The following is a 27,264-nucleotide window of genomic DNA, read 5'->3' as shown; positions in this document are numbered from 1 at the left end:
GTACAAACTGGAACTCTTGTCCCTCCTGGGGCCTGTCTTTGCTGGTTCTAGACTTTGCAAAACATAAACCTACTTGAAGTGGTAGGGAAAAGATGGTCTGCCTGTGCCATGTGGAAGAGGAGAGAGACACTGGGTAAGTTTGTGCCACAAACTGAAGCTGAGTCACTGTGTTATATTACGCCCTATATCTTTCCTCCTTTTATCACCCCCGGGCCTTTACTAGAGTTTTGTTTAAATACTGATAGGGGTTGAGATTCATGACTTCGGTCTCTCATGGTTTTGGCCCTTTTGTCTAGCCGTATCCCTTGCACATTTTCTTTTTCCATATGCTTCTAGAATACAAGTACTGTGAGGTCTTATAGCATAATGGTCAGAGACAAATCAGGGTAAGCTGGACAAGTTATGTGACCTCCCTAAGCTTCGATTTCTTTGCCTATAAAATGAGGGTTTTATAATTAAGTACACTGAATGCACATACATTCAGAAGTTAAGTGCTTGGTACATAGTAGGAGCTTCAAAAATAGTTTCAGAAAAATTATTTCAGAAAGAGCTTCGTGCATCTGAGAACTTGAAGATAGCTTGCTACAGTTCTGCCGCTATTTGTTCCCTTAGGCAAGTCACTTTCTGTTACTAATTGATAGGCCTTACTTTCCTCAGCTATGAAATGAAAGATTTGCTATAAGAGGTTTCTAAGGGCTCACCTGGGTCTAAAAGTTGACCTTTTTCATACACTATGCACCGAGCACCTACCATGTGTCTGAAACTGCTCTAGTAAGGCATCCAGCAGGCGGTAAAGCCTCAAACGTCTCCACCCTCTTGCGGAGAAAGTTTGCATTCAAACTTTCAAAAGGCGAAACAGGTGATCAGTAAGGAAAATGTGTAAAGTGGTTACCAGAGGATGGCAGTGGGGGAAATGAGATACTGGTTAAAGGGTACAAACTTCCAGTTATAAGATTAACATGTTCTGGGGGTCTATTATACAGGATGGTGACTATAGCTAATAATATTGTATTGTATACTTGAAAATTGCTAAGAAGATCTTAAATTTTCTTACCATAAGAAAAGAAATGAGGTTTGCCTGTGATGGTATGGAAGTGATAGCTAATGCCATAGTGGTAATGTTTTTGCAATAAAAAATGTATCAAATCAACACATTGTACACCTCAAACTTAAGCAATGTTGTATGTCAGTTATGTCTCAATAAAGCTGGAGAAAAAAAGGAAAATGTGTAAATACATAGTATGGTAGATGTGATGAATGCTCTATAGGAAAATAAAGCAGGAAGGGAGAATAAGCAGTGATAGTGATGAAGTTATGCTGTTTGGAGTAGAGGGAAGCCTTACTAAGAGGTTGACATTTGAGTTACATTTGAAGAAGGTGAAGAATGAGGCAAGTCAGGAGGCCCCACTGGGGTATAAAGACCTCATAAGGCAAATGACCCAAATTTATCATAAATCACTTAAATGAAGGGCCACTAGTAATTTGCTTCTGGCAAAACAAAAATCTAGGGAATTCCCTGGTAGTCCAACGGCTAAGACTCCATGCTTTCACTGCTAAGGGTGTGGGTTCAATCCTTGGTTGGGAAACTAAGGTCCTACACGCTACATGGTGCAGCCAACAAATTTAAAAAAAAAAACTGTAAAATGTTTCCTGTAATTTTGATACTACTGACAAATGACTGTCACAAAAATGACTGGAAGATCTCTCTAGACTATATGCAACTTGAGGGCAGTATGAAAAGCTCTCAGTAAGCATGAATTCTTCCCTTCCTCTCCCTTCTTTCTCCAATGTCCCCTTATAACCCCCAAATAATCATGGTATTTGATATTAACTGACAGCTGTTTCTTAGATGTCATTGAGTAAAATGAAAGGGAATATTGTGTATTATTTGTACCACTTCATAGTTAAATTTGTGGAGCTTCCTAGGTGGCGCTAGTGGTAAAGAACTTGCCTGCCAATACAGGAGACAAAACAGATGCATGTTTGATCCTTGGATCAGGAAAGAACCCCTGGAGGAGGGCATGGTAACCCACTCCAGTGTGCTTGCCTGGAAAATCCCATGCACAGAGGAGCCTGGTGGACTACGGTCCATAGGGGCACAAAAGGTCAGACACAATTTAGTGACTTAGTATGCATGCATAGTTAATTTGTAAGTAGCCACTTACCTTAAGAACAGATTCAGTGACACCCCAGGAGAAATCACAGGGAAACTGACCCTCCACCTCTGGTGTGGACTCTTTCACAGTGAAACCGTTTTCTTGAATGATCTGTTTATAGTAATATGCTGAAGACTTGGGCTTTCTTTCTTTTTGTTTACTATTAAAATCCACATAAAATAATCCTCGGCGAGTGGTGTAAGCATCCTGCCATTCAAAGCCATCCAGGAGGGACCAGGCTGTGTAACCAAACACTTGTATTTCATCAAACTTGATTGCTGTACAGAAGGACAAAAGCAGAAGTTCAGAGGCGTAAACACCCTGGTTCATGTTTACAGCTTCACAAATGACATGCCAGGGGCAGCATATTGTGAAACCAACCTTGTACCTAATTTGCAGGCCCATTATATCAACTAGGAATTTTATTTTATTTATCTTTTTGCATTTTATTTTTATATTTGAAAAGGGGCAGTTATTTTCAACTAGAATGATCTTCCCAAGTGAACAACACAGTTAAAAGGTCAAATTTAAAATATTCCTGGTCAGGGAACTAAGATTCTGCGTGGGGCACCACGTGGCCCAAAAATAAATAAAATAAAAATAAAATATTCATGAGACTTAACTGAGTGTGCAAATCTGTGTCGGAGGGCATGGTAATTTCCAGAACCCTTTGGGACCAATGCAGATGCCAGCTTTGACCAAGAGTTTCTTATTTCAAGCTTGGGTTGTTTCCCATTTGTGGACAAACTATCTTCTATGAAACAGTCCTCAGGGACTGAAACATCAGCTTTGAGAGTGAACATACGTGAATGCAGATTTAAGGAGAAGACGGAAGCACAGTGAAGTAAGAGAATAAGAACTGACTGGGCCGAGGGGCAATAGGGGAAAGGGCTTGCTCTGTTGTGCTCCTGGGCGGGGCTATTGGGCAGGTTTCTCGACCTCAGTTTTCTCATTAGTAAATAAAGAGGATTGAAAAAGATGGTCTTTCAGAAACTTTCTAGCTTTAAATTCAACAACGTTTAGGAAGTAGATAAAAATTAAATATGCAATAAAAATAACAATGGTTCAATCAAACGTGAACCTTTGTTCTTAAAAGTTTTCATTTTCTCATGGAAATGTCTCCTTTCTGCACTTCGGGGGTTTTATCACAGAATTTCTTTTCCTAAAAGGTAGAATTGATGTCAAGAGATTCTGATGAGATAAATGTTTCAACAGGCCCTGGGTCTCGTGCTTTGGTGTCACAGGGTCCCATGAAAGGAGGAATGGTAATGCCTAGGGAATGACACCACCTCTGCCCAGGCTCTATGGGCAGAGTTCTCTGCTCTGGAGGGCCCCACGTGCACGAGCCCTGGGGCTGGGCCTGGCACAGCTCTGTTCCATGCGATCCTCCTGCAGGTTAGAACAGTAGTGTCTTGCTCTCCCTGGGGACCTTCCCTGAACACTCTCTACAGAACCAGGGATTTTTTTCTTGAAGTTTGTGACTTTTGTTTTGGCCGCTCCATGCAGTTTGCCATGATCTTAGTTCCCTGACCAGGGATTGAGTCCATGCTTTGGCAGTGAAAGCGCGAAGTCCAAACTACTGGGTCCCCAGGGCATTCCCTTCAAGCTTGTGACTTCTAAAGAGAGCTACAGAGTTGTAGAAAGATCCACCGAGAATTCCTTTATATGGGAGAGAAATGGAGCCCAGCTCTGTAGGGGGCAGAACCTTCATAATTAAAGCTTGTCTTCTGCTCCCTTATTTCAATCAGCCACCTGCAGATGTCATTCCCTGAGTAATGGAAAAGGAATTCAAGGATGAGCAGGGCTTAGAGAAATATCCAGGAACAATAGAAATTGTTCAGCTTAGCCATTCATGGATCATTCTTGGTATTCAGACTTTTCATCATTGAGTCGTGTAATAGAGTAAAAGGAGCACAATCAAGAAAAGCTTTTAGCATCTTAAAACTGTTAAACTTTGGACATGTCTCCTTTAGCACTGGTGGCTTACACTGTAAAGAATCTGCCTGCAATACAAGAGATCCAGGTTCAGTCCCTTGGTCGGGAAGATCCCCTAGAGAAGGGAATGGCAACCCACTCCAGTACTCTTTCCTGGAGAAAGAAAATTCCATGGATAGAGGAGCCTGGTGGGCTACAGTCCATGGAGTTCCACAGAGTTGGACACGACTGAGCGACTAACACTTTCTTCTCACTTTCCTTTAGCATTATGTTCTTTTTGAAGGAATGAAGCAGCATCTTGTTGCCGATTAAGGATGTATCTACAACCTAAAATTATTTTGCTTTCAAACTCATTTAAAAAGGACATGAAAATGGGGAAAAAAAGGACATGAGAGTAACATAAAATTCTGTCATCACTGCACAATAGAAAAGTCCAACAATACCAGCAACCTATTCAAAGGTGACCTTAAATATTCTATAGCAAACGTATTCGAAACAGTTTTTTAAATTGAGCTAATGTACGACCAACCTTGAAGAACCTGGTTGAGGAAGTTCTTCATCATGTAGATGGCTGTGGTATCCTCTGTTTTCACATGACTGTCCGTGAACCAGCCATTCTCAGTAATCAAGATTCGGGGATTGCCATATTCCAGTTTAATCCAGTTTAGCAGATCTCGTAAATTGAGTGACACATTTTGTCCCAGTTTAGCCATAGTGCTGTGGGGCTTGAAATTGTTGGGTCCAAAGGAAAAGGCAAAGAAGTCCGCTGTGCCCCTCACCTCATTCTTCTCTGCTTCAGAGAAACGAGGCAGAATGGAGAGCAACTGCTTTCTCATCACTTCTGGATAGTCACCATCCCTGTGGATAGGGTTGGCAAACCACCCGAGCACAGAAACCATGGATTGTTGGCACTTGAGTATATCCATTGTATTTTCCGATCTGTTTGGTTCAATCCAATGGGATCCCAACGTGATTGACAGCTGACCCTTCTGATGTGGGCGGAAATTTCTGTTGTAGTTATGCCAGACTTTCGAATGAGCCTAGTAATAAGAAAATATTGTTAATCTTTATTGCTGCTACTCACAAGGTTGTGAGTTGGCTAGTAGACGGTCTTTTCATGGATAAAGTAATGAATTGCTGGGTGATGCAGGGGGAAGCTGCCAGAGAACTCTGATAACTACAGAGTCTGCTCTCTGTTCACTTCCTCCGTGCTTCCAACTTAAAAGGCTCCCCTGTAAGATCACTGAGGGGCAGGCAGAGAGCCCTTGTCCAAGCTCCAGCTTACTTTTTCTCTCCCTGTCTCCCTTCCAGGCCACCTTGGGGCTGCGTGCAGGTTGGATACTATGTAGATTATAGGGTTTTTTCCTCTACATAAAAAGACTCTGAGCAGTGATCTTTCACTGTTCTACAGAATCTTTTGGCACTAAGTTAGAAATGCAGGATAACACAGCCTGTAAATTCTGTAAATGGATAATAACAGAGCTCACCTCTTATTGTAAGGATTGAATGAATTAATGTACTTTAGGAGAGTACCTGACACAGAGTAACCTCTATATAAGCCTTAGCTATTATTACTCTTATTACAAAAGGGTGGCAGGCATGGTACAAAACAGAAAACCAGTGGAAATAGTGTAGGATTTGGGGTCAGCACACTTGGGCTTCAAGTTGAGGTACAAGCTACAGTGGCCTTTGACAAGTCACTTAAACTTTCTGAAATCTCTTCATATCTTCAGCTGTAAAATGAAGTTAAAAATAATAATCCCCTTTGTAAAGTTGTTGTCAGATGCAGGGCTAATGTATATATTGATTATGTGGCATAGAATAGAGCATCCAGGAGCTACTGCCTAAAGATGGGTGTTATTATTAGTACCCCTGGAGTTTACACTTCCAGTTGAGCTCACTTAAAACAGCCTCATAATCGGTCTCCAATCTATTTAATAGGTTCTTACTGAGTCCTGACTCAGTGAATACCTGTCTTGCCTTGCCTTGAGAAGCTAAAATAAATAGTACAGGAACTTGCTCTCAGAAGCCAGTGATCTCAGTGGGAAAATAAGACTAAAATGTGTGAAAGAGAAATATATAGCACCACATAAAATAAAACATTAAATTAAGCCAGTAAAGAACCATGAGGTGTATCAGAAGGAGAAGCAAACATTAAGGATTCCAATTAATGGCTCTAGGCCAGTTAAGGGCTTCCCTGGTGGTTGAAACAGTAAAGAATCCACCTGCAATGCGGGATGCCTGGGTTCGATCCCTAGGTTAGGAAGATCCCCTAGAAGAGGGCACAGCACCCATTCCAGTATTCTTGCCTGGAGAATTCCATGCACAGAGGAGACTGGTGGGCTATAGTCCATGGGATCGCGAAGGGTCGGACACAACTGAAGCGACTAAGCACACACACAAGCCAGATTAATGCCCAAGGTCTCTTTCCTGTCCTGGGAAGCCAGAACTTCCTGGGGGAATGAACACGTTTTCAATAGGTCTCCCATATTTTTCTACATTTGTTTCTTTTTGTTCCCCTTCTCTACAAGGATGGTGTTTAAAAACATTAATGCACATTTAATGTGCATTATGTAGTCTATTGTGCATCCTTATGTAGTCTGTTCACCTTTCCTCTTCTCAGCACCAGACTTGCTTGCCTCTTCATGTCTCTTCCTAAATCTGCCAATTTCTCCTCTATTTGGGTGCTTCTAGAACAAGAGCACAAACCCTTACTGCTTTTAACCCACAAAGTCAGCTTTCAGTCTGTTCCTTTGCTTTTTTTTTTTTTTTTGCTCACTGGAGATGTTTTATCATATTGGGTTGAATTATCCACAAGTGCCTTTTTGTAGATCAAAAACAATAAAATATGAATAACGAGTCAATCCTAATAGATCCTGTGGACATTAAAAATGCTCCATAAACTCTTGTTAGGGTGGGGAATGATAGACATTAATGTAAGGGGTGAGGATTTCAAAACTGATGTCTATTTGCTTTATGCAAGAAGAACTAAATTAAACAATTTCATGAAAGATTTTCTGAAGAAGGCGATGCCTCCAGCTATTACCTCTATCTACCTGTTCTTACTCAGTTTTCATTGGAAGATTCTGGGACCACTTAGCAAGTACCCCAATGATCCTAAAGATCCTTAAAGAATAGTCTTCTCAAAAAAGTGTTCAGGCTGTAGCCTCCTTCCCTGCCTCCAACCTGAGGTTCCAGTTTCTGGAAGGACTCTCAGTACTGCCTGGGACAGACTCCATCTGAAGTGGTTTCAGCTGCTCCAGACTTTTCTGGGGCTGGAATCACAGTGGGTCTTAACTGCATTTTTCCTGATTTGAAACAAAGGCAATTGTGCATTGCTAGAATTCAAAGGGAGGCATTCTTTGCTTATTCTAATCCATCACTTAATCCCTTGGTAGCCCCAGTGCTTTCATCCATAAGAGCCCCAGTGATCAGTAGTACGCCTCCTGTGGGTGGGTGTGCACCTCTGATGTGTAAATTGTAAAGCACTAAACACATGTAAGATTCTGAGCCATAAACTAGCTGCCTGGCAAATATGATGTCATCAGACACTAAAGGGAAAGAGAGTTGAAATTAGTATAATGTATTAAACCAGTCCTAACAGCAATTAATCAGTTCTAATAGGAAAAAACAAGAAGGGAGAATTTTCTTTGAAATGAATATTCTACTGCCTATTTCAGTGATCATATGAAAGATGGCGTAAGTTGTGATAAAACAGACATGTGTCTTTGCAGTAGTTTTCCAGGCAAGTTTTCTGGAAATATAGATCTCTCCATATGTCTATATACACATGTTGTTATACCCCAAGGTGACCTTGCTGTTTCACAGTGTCTCTTTCACCTTTGCTGCTATTTGCATAGGCTATCAAGGTATCTAGGGTTATCTTTGCTCTGGGCTGAAGAGTGCCTCTCCATTCTCATGTAGAGAATGCGGGGGAGGTTCTTTGTGCAATATTTATAGTTATAACTTGATCCTGTTTTCCAAGTAACCAGGTAAAAAGTATTGCTCCACAAGAGTGAGTTTGACATAACTCTCGATGAAACTGGAATATCTATGCATGTGCTTTGGTCCAACGCTTATAAAGGAGGTCTGCTGGGGAAACTGGACCACAGTTGGTGGGGGGAGTGCAACCTGGGCCCTGCAACCTTGCACAACCGTCATTCTGTGATTTTCCAAGGTTACCCTCTATCTTGTACAAGGCCATCTACCTTTGGAATGATTGATTTAAGGGAGCGTCAACCTTTGTTCTTTAGATTCAGTAGCTTAAAGGAGAAGTCAGCTTTTTCTTTTTGAGGCAGATAGCAGGGCCTAATGTCACTGAGAGACAGCCAGGGGCCTAATATCTCATTCTGTTCCCTCCTCTAATCTAACATAGCAGTTCTTTGATGCCACTGGAAGTCCAGACGCATGACAGGAAGCAAATAAGATAGCTGGACAACTTTAGAAACAAAGATGAAGACGGGGTTAGGGTCAGGAAGCCATGGTGGAAGGGACACAAATGGAAGGCAGTGCTTTGGATGGCATGTATTGAAGAAAGCTAGTACATCACACGTGTCTGTATTTAAGGAATGCCCAATCATTGGTCAAAAATTAAATTTTCAAATCTGTGCATGGTTTTAGTCACATTTTTGCTGAAATATTTGCATGTGAACTATAAACTTGTTTATTGTTAAAGCTATTTAATAAAGTATTAGCACCATTAAAGAAAATTTACTTTAAAACTCCACAGAGCACATTGTTTTCATATTTCTGTTTCCCTCCCAGCTTTTCGAAATATATTTCTCAGCTAAAGTCACTCTAACATTTTCCATGTTATTTTTAGTTTTCATAATAACCTTTACAGTATGAGTCGGATGAAATATGATTTGCTTAGTCATCTCCCTCTTTTAATAAAAATTAGCTTGTTTTTCCCTTCCTGTCTCCTTTCCTCCTCCCTCTCTTTTCTCTTCGTTCCTTCTTCCCTCCCTCACACCCTTTCCGCCTTCCTTTCTGCCATAAATAATGTAATGACTCACTTTGGTCATATAGCTTTTAATTTGTTTGAATTATTTCCTTTTTTTAAAAAAAAAAAAGCCAGGAGTGAGCTACCTATTTTTTGAAATGCTTTACATATTTCCAAATTGCTTTGCATACATTTTGTCCTTTGGTGTGACTGTTTTTCAACCATCTACTTGGAATCATTGATTGCTCTTTTGGGGGATAACTGGCGGTCAGGAGTGCTACGGAAGTGCTGCTCACCTACTTGGTACCACAAGGGGCAGGACCTGGATCTCGAAAGCAGGACTCCCAGGCTTTGGCGCTGGCCCTGCTACTAACCAACTTTAAGGTCTTGCGTAAGTCATTTCCCTCTCAGCAGCAGTCAGTTCCCTCCGTCATCATCCTGACCTAAAAAGAGACATTCTAGAGAATTATTGTGAAGATAGAACAGGTAATATACTTAAAGACCTTATGAAAACCACAGAAAGCTAAATTTAAAGTACTGTAAAGGAGTAAGTTGAAAATTATTTAACTTGCTGTGGAGAACAACTGTGGGAAGTTGTGTGGGCACGACCAGTGTTCGCAGATGGCCTTCCCTGAACTCTCAAGGCTCCTGGCTGACAGTTTTGTCCTCATTTACTTTTGTTGCTGCTGACTGAGTTTATTCATTGTCCATTTGGGCTAGAATTAATTTCCGTTTGATTCATTTTTTCGTTTACCTAGCACTTTAAAAATTTTTTTTAATTTTTACCCAGCACTTCTTTATATTAAGTATCAAGTTTTCTACTAGTTACAATCCTGCTCTTCTAAATTATTTAATATTCATTCATTCCACATTATTTATTGGGTGCTAAGATATGTCAACTTTATAGTTCATTGCTAAAAAGATTATATGACTATTATTTCCTTGAACTATATTATGTAATTTTTTTTCTTCTTATTTTTTGACAGTCTTGAAACTCTCTTGGAAACAATATCTTATGCTCATTATTCTTAGGAGAGAATTTAAATATTAACAAAAGTTATTACCTTTCATAAAGAAGATATTTACCCATTTTATTTCTAATGGTTTGAATTCATGTTTTGTATGGTTGGAGTAACAAAGATCATGTTAAAATTCATTTTCTTCCTATTTTCTTTTCAATCATTATATCTTCAACTTATTCTTACAAATCATTGATTGTTATCAATTTGCATAGTGTCAGGATTTCACCATAGAAGTCATGTAAAAACTACTCTATTTGTGCTTGCAAAAAAAGGTCCTGTTATTGTCATAGAATTCTAATTTCAATTGTAATATTGCTGGATTAAACTAATGCCTGAGCCAGAATCTAAGCCTGGCAACACAAAGAAGAAAAGGTTTAGAATAAAGGTAATAATTTATTAAGTGAAGCATCTGTAGGTTTCTCCAGATATTAGGTGGGCACTTAGAAGAAATCAGTATCAGTAAATTGGTGTCTTACTGAAGTTCAGATTACTTGCCTAAAGAGAATATTTGCATGCCAACTTTGCAGAAGGCGGCATGACATTTTAAGTTTTCTGGTATTATTAAATTGGCAATAGTGATCCTGTCAGTAATATTTTCATGCAAAAATACTATATCTCCAAGTATAACTGAAGCCAAAATGGCCTGGGTTGGAGACTTGAAGCCTTTCCTCAGAATTTAGAAATAAAAAGTTAAAGATAGTCAATATAGAAACCACTCTGAAAATTACAAATAATATAGTTATTACAAAAGTAAAAAGAAGACCTACCACTTTGGGGCTTGCCACAAAGGCAGACTGACTGTGAACCTAAGGAACCTAAAACTTCAGGGCTCCTCACTGGCCTGCTGCACTTGAGTCCCCATGAAATGTCCTGGGTGGGGTGGGGAGCCAAACAGTGACTAGAAACGTTTCTAATTAAATATTTCTGATAAATTCCTTCAAGAGACCTCAGAAAATAAGGAATCAGAATCTCTAAGACTACAATTACTACAGTAATTTGTTGTAATATTTTTCTCATTCTAAATAGATGTTTACTTTTGAACCAACACTTGTGTTTATGATTTTGTTTTACTTTCTTTCCCCTTTATGTAAATTTCAGGCCCATGCAACATAGATTCACTCTTAGCCTACAGGCTTAAGTGTAGGGACTGTATCTATTTTGTTCACAGTTTTACAAACAGATGCTCAGGGGAGAGCCTGGCATAGAACACTTGTTGAATGAATGCCCACTATGGATCAGCTAGTTTGCTGGTGACCTGAGATACACTGTTGATAATACAGCCTCTGCAGAGCAGGTTTTATTTTTCCCATTTTAGAGAAGAAACTGAAGTTTACAGAGACTGAATAGTGGTGGAGCCAGGATGTGAACCCAGGCCTCTCTGAACACTGTGCTAAACCATCCGGTTTTCTCTATGTCCCACCAGTTCTAAATTTTGAATCTTGGGGAAAGGCCATTTGACATGAACCAAAACAGACTGTTTTAAAATTACATTTTCTTTAAGCTTCACTTGGTTATTAAAAGAACTAAATAGTCTTAGAATGAGGGTCTCACTCTTGCCTGTTGAAAATAAAATATCTATACATGTCTGAAGTTTAGAATCATGTAGAAAGTTCATGGAGGACCTACCAGCAAATTTGGGATTTTCAGAAAACCATGTCGTTATCCAAGTGCCTAGTACAGCATGTGACATTGAAATGTAATTCCCCTCTTTCTAGAACTAGCAATGTTGACATTGGATATGGTCCTCACTGCTGTCAGAGGCTAAATGAATCCCTCAGGAACCATTTTTACACTTGACATTCTTGACTGAAGATGGTGATCTGTACACCATTGTCAATGTTAGACTGAAAGGGCAGGGATGCTGTGGTTGCATAGCACTTAGCACAGCATCATCTTTGCACAAGTCTTAACTAAATAGTTCCTTAAAGGTGAGCGACTTTCATGATAGAATAGTGTTTAAATTACAGAATCATAGAGAATTTATAATATAAACAGTAATAAAAACAAACATATATCTAGTGCTAAACATACTGAGCTTTTTTTTTTATTTATTTTAATTGGAGGCTAATTACATTATTGTATTGGTTTTGCCATACATTGACATGAATCTACCCCAGGTGTACATGTGTTCCCCATCTTGAACCCCGCTCCCACCTCCCTCCCCATCCCATCCCTCTGGTCCATCCCAGTACACCAGCCCTGAGCATCCTGTATCATGCATCGATTCTGGACTGGTGATTCGTTTCTCAGATGATAATATACATGTTTCAATGCCATTCTCCCAAATCATCCCACCCTCACCCTCTCCCACACATACTGAGCTTTTTAATACATTGGCTAGGTTTGTCAGAGCTTACCTGCATCACTTTGCTAACAAAGGTCCGTATAGTCAAAGCTATGGTTTTTCCAGTAGTCATGTATGGATGTGAGAGTTGGACCATAAAGAAACCTGGGCACTAAAGAACTGATGATTTTGGTAGTGCTGGAGAAGGCTCTAGAGAGTCCCAGGGACAGCAAGGAGATCACAAGTCAATACTAAAGGAAATCAATCCCAAAGGAAATCAATCCCAAATATTAATTGGAAGGACTGATGCTGAAGACCCAGTACTCTGGCCACCTGATGATAAGAGCCAACTCATTGGAAAAGACTCTGTTGCTGGGAAAGATTGAGGGCAGGAGGAGAAGAGGGCGATAGAGGATGAGATGGTTGGATGGCATCATTGACTCAGTGGACATGAGTTTGAGCAAACTCTGGGAGATAGTGAAGGACAGGGAAGCCTAGCATGCTGCAATCCATGGAGTTGCAAAGAATGGACACAACTTAACAACTAAATAACAAACATTTGTGGTTCAGTCAATAAAGATACTAAGCACTATTCTAACTACTTTCCATGTCCTATCTCATTACAGTCCTCATTTAAATCTTGAGAGGTAGGTACTATTATTATTCCCATTTTATAAGAGAGCAAGGGAAGAGAGGTTAGGTGGTTTGTTCAGAAGTTAAGTCAAGCTGAGGCTGTATTGCTCCAAGTTTTGTGTTCTTGCCTGCTAATTAGAGTTAGAAGATGGACTTTAGAGATCACTCAGTCTAATTCTTTAAAACTCTTTGTTACAGAAATGATGCTGAAGCACAAGAAATAAGTAACTTGCCCAACATCTCAGTTAGTGCAAAGCTAGAATTAGAACTAAATCCTTCAACCTCTAGGTCACTGTCATTTCTGGACATGATGCACATTAAACTATGTGCTTTCAAAACAGACATTTATATCTTAGACTCGAAGGTAATTGAACAGGATGTGTAAATGCAAGGAGTATGTAACAGACACAGCACAAAAACGAGGGTCAGTACACCGAGAAAGACATGTGACAGTGAGTGCCGGGAGCACTTTAAGAGGAGCAGTAAAGAATTCACCTCAATGCAAGAGAAGCAGGCTTGATCCCTGGGTTGGGAAGATTCCCTGGAGAAGGAAATGGCAACCCACTGCAGTATTCAGGCCTGGAGAATTCCATGGACAGAGGAGCCTGATGGGCTATAGTCCATGGGGTCGCAAAGAGTCAGACACAAGTGAATGACTTTCACTTTCACTTTTTATCCAGCCTTACCAGCTGGGACATCATCTCAGTCCCAAAACAGAGAGTTCATCAGTGTTACCTCCTGTTCTGCTTAATTATTTTTTTTCCCTTAAAGAAATTATACACAACAGTAAAAGCAAGTTTAGAGAAATCATTTTTACTTCTTGCTTTCCTTCAACCCATGGCTATTATTTTATCCTTTTCTTCACACTTTATTCATTATGGTGATTAATTGCTTAAATTCAAGTCTATAAACACTTATTTAACAAAACAAGGCAGCTTTGCACAGTGACAGTATTGTAGCCAATTAAATTTATCCAAAGTGCAGTTGTTGTTAATTGAAAACTTTTCCCAATACCCTGTTTAAAAACAAACAAAACAACAAAAAAATACATACAAATCCAAAGAGAAAACAAATACAAGACACTTTAGTAGGCATTTAGAAAAAACATTAAGAAGATAGCTCCTGCCTTCAGGTGACCTATGACCTCTAGTAGGAGAGAGAAGTACAGAAAGAAGTAGAAGAAAAATTAGTTAGAAATGATAACAAAATCTTAATGTAATAATATGATTCAAAGTTTTAAAAAATGTCTATATGTGTAGGCTTATATATAGAGAGAAGTATATTTTGACATTGAACAAACTGCTAGCATTGTTAGTTCTGGGGTATGGATTTAGGGAGTAAGAAAAGAGAAGACTGTTCATTTTTAACTTTATGTCTTTCTGTATTGTTTAAATGTTTTGTAGTAAAAAGGCATTATTTTGAAATTTTAAAAAGTCAAGAGAATAGGTTGAAACAGATGTTTCCTGTCAGTGAATTTAATTGCTCTGTGCTATCACTTTTCACTTTCTCAAAAGTCTCAAATAAAAGTGACTTAAATAGAAAGTTCTGTTCTTCTAGATTTCATTATGTATTAAAGAATGTTTAGTTTTTTTTTTTACTCCAGAATAACACGTTGATATTTAAAGGTAAAACGAGGAAGCATACAATAACATGTGATTACCAGGTAAAATGAACTGATAACAGTAAACCCAACCCTTTAAGGCTCAGTCCCAGAATCCCTGGTCAAGATATGATGCTATAGAGAACCAGTGAATGGACTCCTCCAAAACAGTAAAGGATCCAGGCTCCCCCAGTTTTTAGGTAGCACTATTAGATCACCCAGGAAATCACTTTCATTACTTCTGTGATTCACTATTTATTGGTTAGTAAGTTAGAAGGTTCTAGTCTATTCTTAGTGTCCCTCTGCTTTTCAGGAACGGAATTGCTGTTAATGTTCAATAATTTTAATTACTCCTTTTTCTTTTAATATAAACTATTTTCTAATACTGAGTTTTCTCAGTAAGATTTTTTTGCATGCAATTAAATGACACATGTATTATATTATAAACTAGTATAATGTTTCCCCTCAGTTCATAGTTTCATTGTATCTAGCGCTGTTTCCATTAGTTACAATATTTTCGATCTCCAGTTGGGCCTAATTTTCCATGTATGAGAGTGGTCACATCAAATCAAGCTGTTTAAATACGATCACAATGTTATTCTCTGAACATTTATAATTACATTTATTTAAACCTGTTAATCATTCACTGAAGTATAACTTTTTCTACTTAATGATTAGAAAAGGTAAATACTGGTCTCTTGAAGGTTTTAAAATACCAACTGTCCTCTACAAATAGTTTTTTTTTACTAGACTCTTCTGTCAAACAATGGTGTTCTGGTTATTGAAACTCTGACAATTCTTATCCAAAAGCTGTTTTAACCTTGTATTCAAATTTGATTAGAAACATTGATAAGAATACTAGTTTTAACTTGCTTGATCACTATTTCCTATATCTTGTTAGATGTGTCTTCAGTTCAGTTCAGTTGCTCAGTTGTGTCCAGCTCTTTGCGACAGTCCTAATAAAGATGAGTTGGGATTATAATATAAGTACTATGGCGTTCCCTGGTTGCCTAGTGGTTAGGATTCTGGGTTTTCACTGCCATGGCCCAGGTTCGGTCTCTGTTGGGAAACTGAAATCCTGCAAGCTGCTCAGTGAGGCAAAATATATATATATATTTATGTATAATATAATATATATACATATTTATGTACATATAATGTTATATATATATCATGCAATAGCTAATTAAATGAATAATTATGTTAACATTTTTAAACTTTAGATGGTATTGCCAAAGACACACATATATGAGTAAATAGCACTTTAATGGGACATTGAAGTTCTGACAAATAAAAATTAAAATAATGGAACAAATAATAAACCTCATGATTAATGCATGAGTTAGGGATAAACTGTTCATAGATTTTGTGGACAAATAAAACACATAGCCAGATTGTTTGGGTCTTTAAATAGGCAAAGTGAAGTCAAATATCTATCAAGTCTGCATCAACACAAGTGACTGCCATGGGGTTGTAGGCTATAAATTGTTCTTTTTTGCTAAGGCTAGGTAGCTGATTCATGTCAGCTAACCTGCTAACTTGTATTCAGACCGATAAAATTTAAATTTTGGATCTGACACTTATTGTGAGTTTAAAAAAACACATTTGTACAGTTGTGTAATCTCACAATTATAGAAAATACAAATTTCTGTGGGCTTCAGTTTCATCAACTATAAAATGCCTATAAGAATACCTACCTGGCAGGGTTGATTTAAAAATTAAATGAGATAACATATGAAAAGTGGGGAAGGAAATGGCAACCTAGTACAGTCTGACACAATAATAGGTGTGCAATAAAACAGTCTTATCATAATAGCTATTAGGAATAGTATAATAGAACATAAAAAAGTTATCTGTAATAATTGTCTCAAGTGCCCACTTTAAGAATTAAAACCAGTTTCTGTCCTTTACCCCATTTCTGTGTTGTTTTTCCTTTGTTTGTTGTTTTTGGTGTTAGCAGGGAAGTGGTGGAAGGTAGCAAGTTAGTTTTTTTAATGTTTTCATGGACAGAAAAGCCTGGGCAAGTTTTTCAGCTAGCAGATTTAACAAAAATTAATTGTAATGTATTGTTGTCTTGAAACCCAACTTTAACAAGGGAGCTTTTAAAAATTCCTCTTTTTTCTTTTTTAATGGAAAAAACCATTTCAGATGATCCTTGAAGGTTTTGCTTCTCTGTAACCAAGACAAGCTAAAAAGTGCTCCTGCTAGAAACTCCATTTTGAAATATGCTTAGTTTTCAAAATATTGGTGGGAGGTTGGGCTGAAGAGGTTTAAAAATGACATTTAATCTATTTAAATGTGCCTATGAAACAGGGCAGCCTTCTTGTTCAAGAAAACAGTTGCAGCCGTCTGTTGCCAAAGAAGGCTTAGCTATAAATCATGTGAATGGTGGCTTTTTCACAGCTGTTTCTGCAGTTTTAGCACTAAATTTTGGTGAGGAATTTTGACAGAACCCTTAAGAAGCATACTATACAAAGATGACTATTTTCTTTTCTTTTCAAAATACAAAATAATCTCTTTACTTTCTTACTTTATGTATTTTTTGCTTTTAATTGTGAAAATAGTCATAACATATAAAGGTAGAAAGGATAGTATAATGACCCCTGAAAACATGTCACTCAGCTTTAAGAGCTATCAACATTCTGCACCGTGTTTTGAGATGGGCTTTCAATGTAAACTTCTTAATAGAAGCAGGTATACACAATGAATTTGCATGTTCTGAAAAGACAATATGTTTATGCCAGTATCTGGTTTGGAGTGTGTGTGTGTGTGCGTCTGAAGCCACTTTTATTCAATTACAATTTTAAATCCTTTCTGGGGCAAAGCAGATTTTCCTTAAATAGAAAATAATCAATTGAATTATTTATTGAGTACCTAATACATATTCAGCCTTGTGTGACCTTCTCTGAGGGAATGACGCCAATAAATGCCAAGACAGAGTTCCTCAAAGAGGTGGAAAATAGGGCATAAATCAAGTCGTAATCCAGGCTCAGGAACAAACTGGTGAGGCTTTGACCTCGAGTAGAGTTTCCCAACATATCTTGTCCTGAAAGCCTCTTTCACAGTATTAAGCAATCTCTTGAGCCCCTGAGGAATTTAAAGATATCATTTCATCATTTGTATGTGGTATACAAACAAGTGTTGACCTATATTTTCTTTCATGTAATTCTATGTCATTAAAGATTGTACTGAAAAGTTTATTTCAAGTAAATTTAAAATATTCAGAAAATAAAATATGAATATTTAAAATACTCATACATAAATATTGGCATTTTCCCATTAATGAATAGTTTTACGTTACTAAAATTATTTTAACTACATAAGAAAATGTATTTTATGACACATTTTTAAATGACACACTGTGTTTAGTATTAGGACTGAAAAAAGTGAAAGTGAAGTCACTCACTCGTGACCGATTCTTTGTGACCCTGTGGACTGTAGCCTGCCAGGCTCCTCCATCCATGGGATTTTCCAGGCAAGAATACTGGAGTGGGTTGCCATTTTCTTCTCCAGGGGATCTTCCCGACCCATGGATCAAACTCAGGTCTCCTGCATTTTATTCTGAATATATACTCAAATGCAGAATAAAATTTACATGTTCATTATGGTTTTCCAAGGCTGGTGCATCTATATCTTTTTGTATGGAATATGATATTGGGCATAATAAAGATGAATCTTTTTTAATTTTAAATATCACATATTTAAGGATATTAGAAAACACTGGTCTTTCATATATAATAGGATATAAGATTTCCTTTCAAAATAAACTTTTTTTCACTTTCCTTTTTTCTGGCCAATCATCTTATGGGATTTCAGTTACCCAACCAGGGATTGAACTCCGGGCCACGGCAGTGAAAACACCAAATCCTAACCATTAGACCCCCAGGAGACTCCCCTCAAAATAAACATTTTTAAAGAAAACATAATTAATAATACATGTGGTACTTGGGTACACAAATGAGCCAACAAAAAGCCACGATGAAGTAATGCTTTGTGAAACACAAAGTTATGGCATCAAAAATGGATAAATATTAATATATTTATAATATTGCTTCTATAACATTTTGTCTGATTTCTTGAATTTTACTCTTAAAGAAGAACAAGTGTGCAAAAAGTAAGTTTGTTGTTTTGTTCATAAATAACTATAAAAGAGAAATGGGTGGGGCAACTCTTTCAAGTATTTTACAAATAACACAAAACTAGTAGAAACAGTCTTTATTCCCAACGTATGAAAAGCCAAACTAGATACAATCATCAATGTTATTTTCTCGTTTAATATTTTTTAAAGCATCATTTGTTCTCCAAAAACATCCTGATATGGTATCAATTAGGGTCTGTGTATGGGACTTAACAAGTCTGGTGAAAATCTCCTTTAGGTGATTTTGTAAAACTGAGACAATTGTATGTCCCTCATACTGATTGTATTTCAAAGTTGCTATTCTTTATGCTTCGTATCTTTAACCAGTTGACAATTTATAGCTTTAAGTCAGTGGTTTTCAAGGGAGGGAAGGCGGTGGGGAATTTTGCGTCCCCCCTCAACTCCAGGGGACATTTGGCAATGTCTGGAGACAATTTTGGTTGTAACCCTGGGGACAAGTGTGCCACTGTCATCTAGGGAATAGAGGCCAGGAATGCTGCTAAACATCCTACGAAGCACAGGACAGCTCACGAGGAGGAAGAATTATTTGGCCCAATATGTCAACAGCACCAAGGTTAAGAAATCCTGGTACTATGTAAACAGTACACATCTATGACAGATAATAACTTAAAGCCATGAAATGATCAGAACTATCATAGAAGCTGGCAGTATTTAGCAGTGTGATAAACTGAAGGAGTTACCGTCTTATGAGCAATCTTATATCCCCACCTCTCCGTGTGTTTTACTCAGGGGCTCTCAAATATTTCATTTTAAGGTGGGGGAGGGGAATAAAATTCATATATTTAAATTATTTTGCATATTTGTTGATTTACAGATAGAATAAAAACAGATACCATTACTGCCTTTATTAACATGAAAACTTGGCGCTTTACTGCTCTCTCTGAGGTATGCATGCGTAGGCCAAACAGGTTAGAATCTCGTCTCTGGGATTTTAAAACCTGATTTTGGGACAGAGAACTCTTTCCTCTACAAAGGAGAGTATGGGGCAAACCCACAAGAAGAAATGAACAAGAAAGACTAAGATAAAGGGTGTCCTAGTTACTGGGTCCATTCATCCCTGTGGTTTGGTTACAGGGAATTGCTCATTTTTGCTTAAGTCAACTTGAGTTTGGTTTCTGTCTCTTGCAACCAAGAATCCTAACTTATAAAACACACCACTGAATAAATATAAGCAATATTTCAAGAATTAGCTAGAATGCAATGAAATATGAATTTTGAACTTGTGGTTGGTTCTTTGATTACAAGGTGTAAGATAGAAATCCCAAGCCATTCATTCCACAGTATTAATACCTGCGGCTGCTGCTGCTAAGTTGCTTCAGTCGTGTCCGACTCTGTGTGACCCCATAGAGGGCAACCCACCAGGCTCCCCCATCCCTGGGATTCTCCAGGCAAAAACACTGGAGAGGGTTGCCATTTCCTTCTAGCATGTACCTAATATTCTGTGTTAGGTGCTGGAAACATAAAACACATCAAACACAGTCTCTCCTTGCAAAGAACTCTCAGGCTAGTTGAGGGAGATGCAAAAATACCACATGAAAGGAGTGCTATGATAGAAGCAAACATGTCTTATTATGGGAGCCCTCAGGAGGGGCACCAACTCTGATGAGTCGAGAACTTAGAAAGGACATTAGATGGATAAAGCAGGGAGTAAGAAGGGCATTCTAGCTAAATAGAGCGCTAGTAGACTTGGCACGCACACACAGAGGCTGCGTGGAGAGGAATAATAGCGTAAAATTAAGGCCTTCCTGGGCTTCCGGGGTGGCTCAGATAGTAAAGGATCTGCCCGTGATTCGAGAGACGTGGGTTTGATCCCTGGGTCAGGAAGATCCCTTGGAGAAGGGAACGGCTACCCACTCCAGTATTCTTGCCTGGAGAATCCCATGGACAAAGGAGCCTGGTGAGCTACAGTTCATGGGGTCACAAAGAGTCGGACACGACTGAGCGAGTTTCCCTTTCACAAAGCACTCCTAGTAGTGCGTTATCATGGAGTGTAGGGTACTAGGGGTTAGCATTACTGACGGGGACAGGAGTATGGCCAGGAGGCAGGAAATGGAGGCTGGGGTTGTGTCTTGAAGGTCTTATGAAAACTTGGGACTTCATTCCTAAAACTTTGGAAAGCCACTAATGGATTTTATGCAAAGGAGTGACATGATGCTTGGTAGCAATGTCACTCTGTAAACAGAGATGATAATAGGTACCTGGGAAGGTTGTTGTAAAAATCATAGAAAATATTTAAAGCTATGATTACAGTGCTTAGAGATGGTTAAGGCCAAAGAATGCACCCTCTTTCTGTCCAAATGTTGTTAAAAACTCAGAGTGGAGCATCTATTAGTAGGTATCATTGTGGCGGATTTTTACCTGAGACTTAGCTTGCTCTAAAGGTAACCCCCAGATATGCAATAAAGTGAAATCTCGATTCCAGGTCAGTCTCAGGCCTGGTTAGACCATTCAGGTTTCCTGCAAACCAGAACATTTAAGACTGAGACGGTGTTTTCAACATCATCCTGAAACTAGAAAGGCTACAAAGAGCCACTGTGAAATCTTTTCAGTATCTGAGGACTGGGGAATAAAGTGGTCTATAAATGACCTATGAATTTAGTTTTATATTAGGTTTTTTTTTTTAAACTCAATAAATGTTCTTGGACAAAAAACTAAGCCTAAAGAAATGCTTCTTCTGGGTCACAAGTTGGCATAATAAGGGAGAAATACTTCGTTGCAACATAAAATATCAAATGAATCTTTTCTGTTAAAGGAAGGCGAGAGAGGGGGTAAATGAGAAAATCTAGTTCACCCTGGGCTGCCAAACTATTGCAAGATTTCTCTCTGGTGCTATAAGTCACTGGGTTATGCAGTAGATTTCACTTTCTGACCGATTGCAAGGGACCACTCATGCTCCTTGTGTAGGTCAGTGATTTAGAAACTTAAAGGGATAAAAGTAATTCTTTGGAAAATAATTAAAATGTAATCCTTTTATTTTAAACAATAAAATTTATCTTACTATCTAATTTTATATTAAAGACAGAGTTTATCTCAAATTAGAGGAAAATGAAAAATATCTGAAAATATAGCTTTGATAGAATAAGTTTGGAAACAGTATCTATTTGTTAACTAAAACTTTTTTCTGTGTGTTTTTATCAGATCGTTTTTAGGGCTTTAAATTAACCACTGAAACATATTCTTCATGATAATTCTAATTGTTAACATTTTTCTAGGTGACTAAAACCTTTTTAACAATTTAGAATACTTTTCTTTATAAAAAGTTTAAATAAGCATATATGCACATGTGTATATTTGCATAGAAAGCTTTATAAAGACTATATGAGATATTTCTAACAGTAGTTTCCTTGAGTTTGGGGTTATCAGGTGCAGAGGGAGGGATAAATTTAACTTTTTAACTTTATATCTCAATTTACATGAGCATGTATTATTTTAATAAGTTAAAGAACTAAATAAAAGGAATATTTTTCTAAAATATATATGCATAACCTTCATAGTTAATAGTTGTATGCTTTCTTCCCTTTGAGGTCTATTTGCCAAATCACAGTATACCCATACATTGATATTTGTTCTGTATACAAGTACAGTCAAAGATATATAAATGACCTTGAGATTGTAATGCAGTATGTTAACTGAACTGCAAGGGCAGGTGTGACTGAAACATAGTGCAATACACATGTATAATAATCTAAAAAGTTCAAAAAGGAAAGAAGGGTTAACAAGTACTTTTTTTGTATGTGCAAATTTAGACATGGAGTAATTTTATGTTCCTATACATTTTCCTGTTTCTATATATTTAACATTTGATTATTAAAACATCAAATTACTTCTCCTAGCACATTATGAAACCCTGCTAGTAAAGCTTTTTTCATTTTCAAAATGTAGCAGGTGTCCAGAGTAATTTATTTTTTCCAAGTAACTATTTGGATTAAAAAATGAAGCCTGATTCTAGATATTAGCCTCAATGTAAGACAAAATCTCTTGAAAATTCCTGAAAGATTGCTCTTTTAAAAATATTCTTAATATAGATATTCTGTGTTTAATAATGTTGCAATTTACAAATTCCATGGTCACAACGGCTCATTTTACTCTGTAACCTTGGGCAACTTATTTAATCTCACTAAGCTTCAGTTTCCTCATCTTTAAAATGGGGATAATAAAGGTCCTAGTTCATAAGATTATTATGAGGATTAAATGTGATAATACAGATAATATGCTTAATGTCATTTGTGGTAAATAATAAGGTCTCAATAAATATTAGCTATTATTTTGCTTACATTTCACTGTTCTTTTAATCATTTCAGCATTTCCCAACATGAACTCTAGGTTTTGAAATATACTCCTTTAAAACACTTAGTAGACCATTTTCTTTCCAGTTGTTATATTACTAGTTTAATTTTAACTCCTAGAACAAATAGTCTCATCTTTTCTGCCATGTAACACAAAATCAACTGTGAAATACATTTATTTCAAATCCTGCATTTAATATGTATCATCAGTTAGCTAACACTTATCTACCTCATTATTGCTAAATATCACTAAGAATAGCAATATCAACAACAAATACATGTTTGAAATGGTCATGCCTTAACATTAAGTTCTGAATTGGTTGCATACGATCAGAAAAAGGGTTTCAATAATTAAATTTATGAAGGACTGGTTTTCCACAGAATGAAAGTAAACTCATATTCTCACTTTCTGATATATAGCTGTAGATTTAAAAATAGTTAATTTAAAAGGTGCAATATTTAAGGAAAATAATTGGGTTAATACAGTAATAGTAGCTTAGGTAAATAAAACATGCACTACCTTAAGTATGAAATCTGAGGATAGAAGTTGTGAATGAGACCAAAATTAGTTGAGCTGATTTCAATAAAAAGTTATTTAAATGAAACATACATTTTTATAGAGTTTTTTTAAACTCCTGCTCTTTATATTCTGAAAGTATACTATGAAGTCAGCTGTACAGTACCTTGATCAGGTTGTGTCCCACGGTGTAGACAGCTGCTAAATTTCCCTTCTCTCCTGGAGCATGGATGCCAGTCCCATACCCATGCCAAGCGACTAGATATGGGTTATGAATTGTAATCCAATATTTGACACGGTCCCCAAATGTCTGGAAACAGTATGTGGCATAGTCATTGAAGAAATCTATTATGGTTTCGTTTTTCCACCCCCCATATTTTTCCTGGAGCGCCAAAGGCAAATCCCAATGATATAAAGTAACTATAGGTTCAATGTTTCTAAGTACCAGAGCATTGAGAAGAGTATTGTAATACTGGAGACCTTTTGCGTTGACAGCTGATACTATTCCACCTGGGAAAAGCCTTGGCCAGGAAATTGAAAATTGATAGAAAGAAACACCTATAAAATCCAGGGCTGATAAGTCCTTTTCTAGAAAAATGTAACTGTCACTGGAATTATTCATGCTGTTGACATTTTTAAGGTGTGTATGGATGAAGTGATCCCATATAGAAGGTCCTTTTCCGTCTGCCTTCCAATTTCCTTCCACTTGAAATGCTCCAGTCCCAACGCCCCAGAAAAAGTTTTTAGGAAAAGTGTCATAGAGAAACAGCTGACTTTCATTTACCGGACTGAAATTAGGATTTTTAGACCATATAGTTCTTCCGTCTCCAGAGAATCCAGTAACAGCTCGTAGGAGAATAAACGCTGACAGGATGACAGATCTTTGCAGTCCCCCGCTGGACATTGTTTTCCTATAGCGTATGTTTCTTTCATCGGTGCTGAAGAAAATCCATTCATTCCCTGGAGATCATGCCGCACAGCCTGGCTTCATTTGCCACTAACTGCTCGACTGTCTTATCAACGCTTCAGTAAAAAAGCTTGTGATTGTAAAGCTCTGTCAATGATTAGCTTGAACTGTGAGACTTAGGATGGGTCAGGGAGAGCAACGTAATTTGAGGGAGGTGGCTCTATTGCACTCACCAGCATGTTGCCTTCTCTCTTATTATTGGAAAAATTATATGGAAATGCATCAGTGACAAATAGTTCAAATGTGTAACTTATATATAAACAAGGAAGAAAATGCCATAGTTTCTTTGTCGTCTTTTATGGTGATGCAAATCTTTTCTGGATGTTTTGGACATTATTGAGTAAAGTGTATACCTTTTCTATTTTTGTAGGTTTTGAGTGGTAATTTTATGTTTCACATTTCAGAAAAAGCAATTTTATGGACAAATGAACAGCATTCCTATATGCCAATAATAAAGAATTAGAAAACATAAGATATTATACTTCCATGAAAATTATAACACATTAAAGAGTAATCTTATTAACTACTGTTTAAGAAATTTAAAAAATGTATTTGTAAATTAAAAAATGAAGGAAGAAATATACAGCACTTTCTGGGTGGAAACATTGAATAATTTCCAACTTAATTTATGCATTTAATGCACTTTTAACCAAATTTTAGTTCAACAAAATTATTGTGGAAATTCACTTAAAGAATTAATACACAATAATTACAAAAAAAAAAACTGAAAAAGAAAATAGTGATGCTGAAAACATAAAGAAAATTTAAAATGCATTGTCTGGAATAAGAATAAATAGAAATAAGTATTGTACAGAACCTATAGCCTCCAAATGACCTTGGTTATTTGGTCATTAGTTAAAATTTTAAAAATCTGAAGCCTCATATACTAGTGAGAGGCAGAGTGGTTAATGGTTTGGCCGCTACAGTTAGACTGCCTGAGTTTAACCGTTGTGTGGCTGAGGACAAGTTCTTTCAGCTTTCTGCACCTCAGTTTCTTTTCATGTATGATAAGGCATAATAATAGTATCAGCTGCCTGAATTATTGTGAGATAATACATGTAAAGCACTTTGAATAGACACTGTCACATAGTAAGTGCTCATGTGGGATCTTCCCAGATCAGGGATTGAATCTGTACCCACCTGCATTGGCAGGTGGACTTATCACCTCCTGATTTTATTTATTTTTAAATTTAGATTTCAAGAAGGTTTTAGTTTATCGGCCCTTTCCTGAAAACAAATCTTCAGTCACTGCAGATAAAGTCACTCCATCTGCAGAATCTAGTCCGCCTGTTGTCCAGTCTCAAGCTCGCTTTTTGACAGTGTCACCATTGGCCTACAGTCCCCTGACTTCCTTCTGTGCCTGCATTCCTTTGGCTGTTTTCTTGAGGTATGCTTCTTTTCATACAGGCCACATCTTGCAAGTCTGTGTCTGGGTTCATTTTTGGGGATGTAATCTAAGGAATTGTAAATCAACTGTCATGTCACCGTAAAATGGGTTCTTAATCCAAATACCAAGATGACATCTGGTGTGGTTTTGTACATTTTAGCTAGTTTTTCCTGACTTTCTGTCTTAGGCACTGCTGTGTCCCCAGGGTGAAGGACATCAGTGACCATTTGTTTTTACTGAGGCAGTGGTTTGGTCATGAACTTCCTGGTCCAGATGGTTACAGTGACATGCATGATGGCGGTTGATCCTCAGGCAGGTCAGGAGGAAAAATAGCCAGTCTGATTTGATTTAAATGAATATTCTCCGTGTTCCCATGGCAGCCCATGTTTTCACTGTTACGACACTTAACATACACTGCATTTATCTGTATCTTTTGTTTGACTGTAATCTCTGCCTTTTAAAAGCAAAAGCCATTACTGTTTGGTTCCCTATTGAATATCTGGGGCCTAAGCTTGTGTTGAATGAAAGAATATAGCAATGATATACTATGCATACCTCTATCACTGCATTTATCATATAATCCCAGAACTGTTTGTCCCTCTCACTAGGCTGTAAGAATATCTCTTAAATTTTTATCCTCACTTATCAGAGTAAATGCTTAATCATTGTCTGTTAAATGAATGGAGTTGATGCAATTAGTTCCCTAATTTTAAATTAAAATTTCCTAGGTCTATTGAGACAAAATTGACATATAGGGCTTCCCATATGGCCCAGTGGTAAAGAATCCACCTGCCAATGCAAGAGATGCAGGAAATACAGGTTTGATCCCTGAATGGGGAGGATCACCTGGAGAAGGAAATGGCAACCCACTCCAGTATTCTTGCCTGGGAAAGTCCATGGACAAAGGAGCCTGGTGGGATACAGTTCAAAGGGTTTCAGAGTCAGATATGACTGAGCAACTGAGCACATATGCACACAATTGATATATAACATTGTTTTACTTTAAGGTGTACAAATAATGATTTGATATTTGCATATATTAGGAAATGATTACTAAACATTTTTTAATGTAATAATTTAGAACCTCATAAATATATTTATTTCAAAAATATACAGCCACAGAAATTTAAGATGGTAAATTTTATGTTATGTGTATAAACAATAAAAAATATATATACATAGGGAATTTCCTGGCAGTCCAGTGGTTAGGACTCTGCACTTTCATTGATGAGGGCTCAGGTTCAATCCTTGGTCGTGGAACTAAGATCCCATAAGCCACATGGTGCCACAGAAATCTAGAAGGAAACAGAAGTAAAAATGAAATTATATAAATATATGGTTTATAGGATGATATATATATTTGAGCATACATAATT

The 27,264-nt window shown here is 37.4% G+C and overlaps 1 protein-coding gene and 1 pseudogene across 1 annotated transcript in view; both read right to left on the bottom strand.

The window, feature by feature from the left end:
• KLB (klotho beta) overlaps positions 1–24,575 on the bottom strand; it is a 31,349-nt gene extending 6,774 nt beyond the window's left edge. The window contains exons 1-3 of the mRNA XM_055435017.2: positions 23,701–24,575; positions 4,621–5,131; positions 2,166–2,434 (exon numbers count right to left, since the gene is read on the bottom strand). Coding sequence (XP_055290992.2) covers positions 2,166–2,434; positions 4,621–5,131; positions 23,701–24,438 — 1,518 coding nt within the window. The 5' untranslated portion in view covers positions 24,439–24,575. The remainder of the gene's footprint in view (positions 1–2,165; positions 2,435–4,620; positions 5,132–23,700) is intronic.
• A 1,204-nt stretch (positions 24,576–25,779) lies between these two features.
• Positions 25,780–26,181, bottom strand: LOC148777844 (small ribosomal subunit protein eS24 pseudogene; annotated as a pseudogene).
• Positions 26,182–27,264: the final 1,083 nt, after the last annotated feature.

The sequence above is a fragment of the Moschus berezovskii genome, chromosome 5 (genome assembly GCF_049115385.1).
Source record: "Moschus berezovskii isolate FMDL1 chromosome 5, NW_MosBer_1.0, whole genome shotgun sequence".
Taxonomy (NCBI): domain Eukaryota; kingdom Metazoa; phylum Chordata; class Mammalia; order Artiodactyla; family Moschidae; genus Moschus; species Moschus berezovskii.
This window is presented reverse-complemented; position numbering and strand designations above follow the sequence as displayed.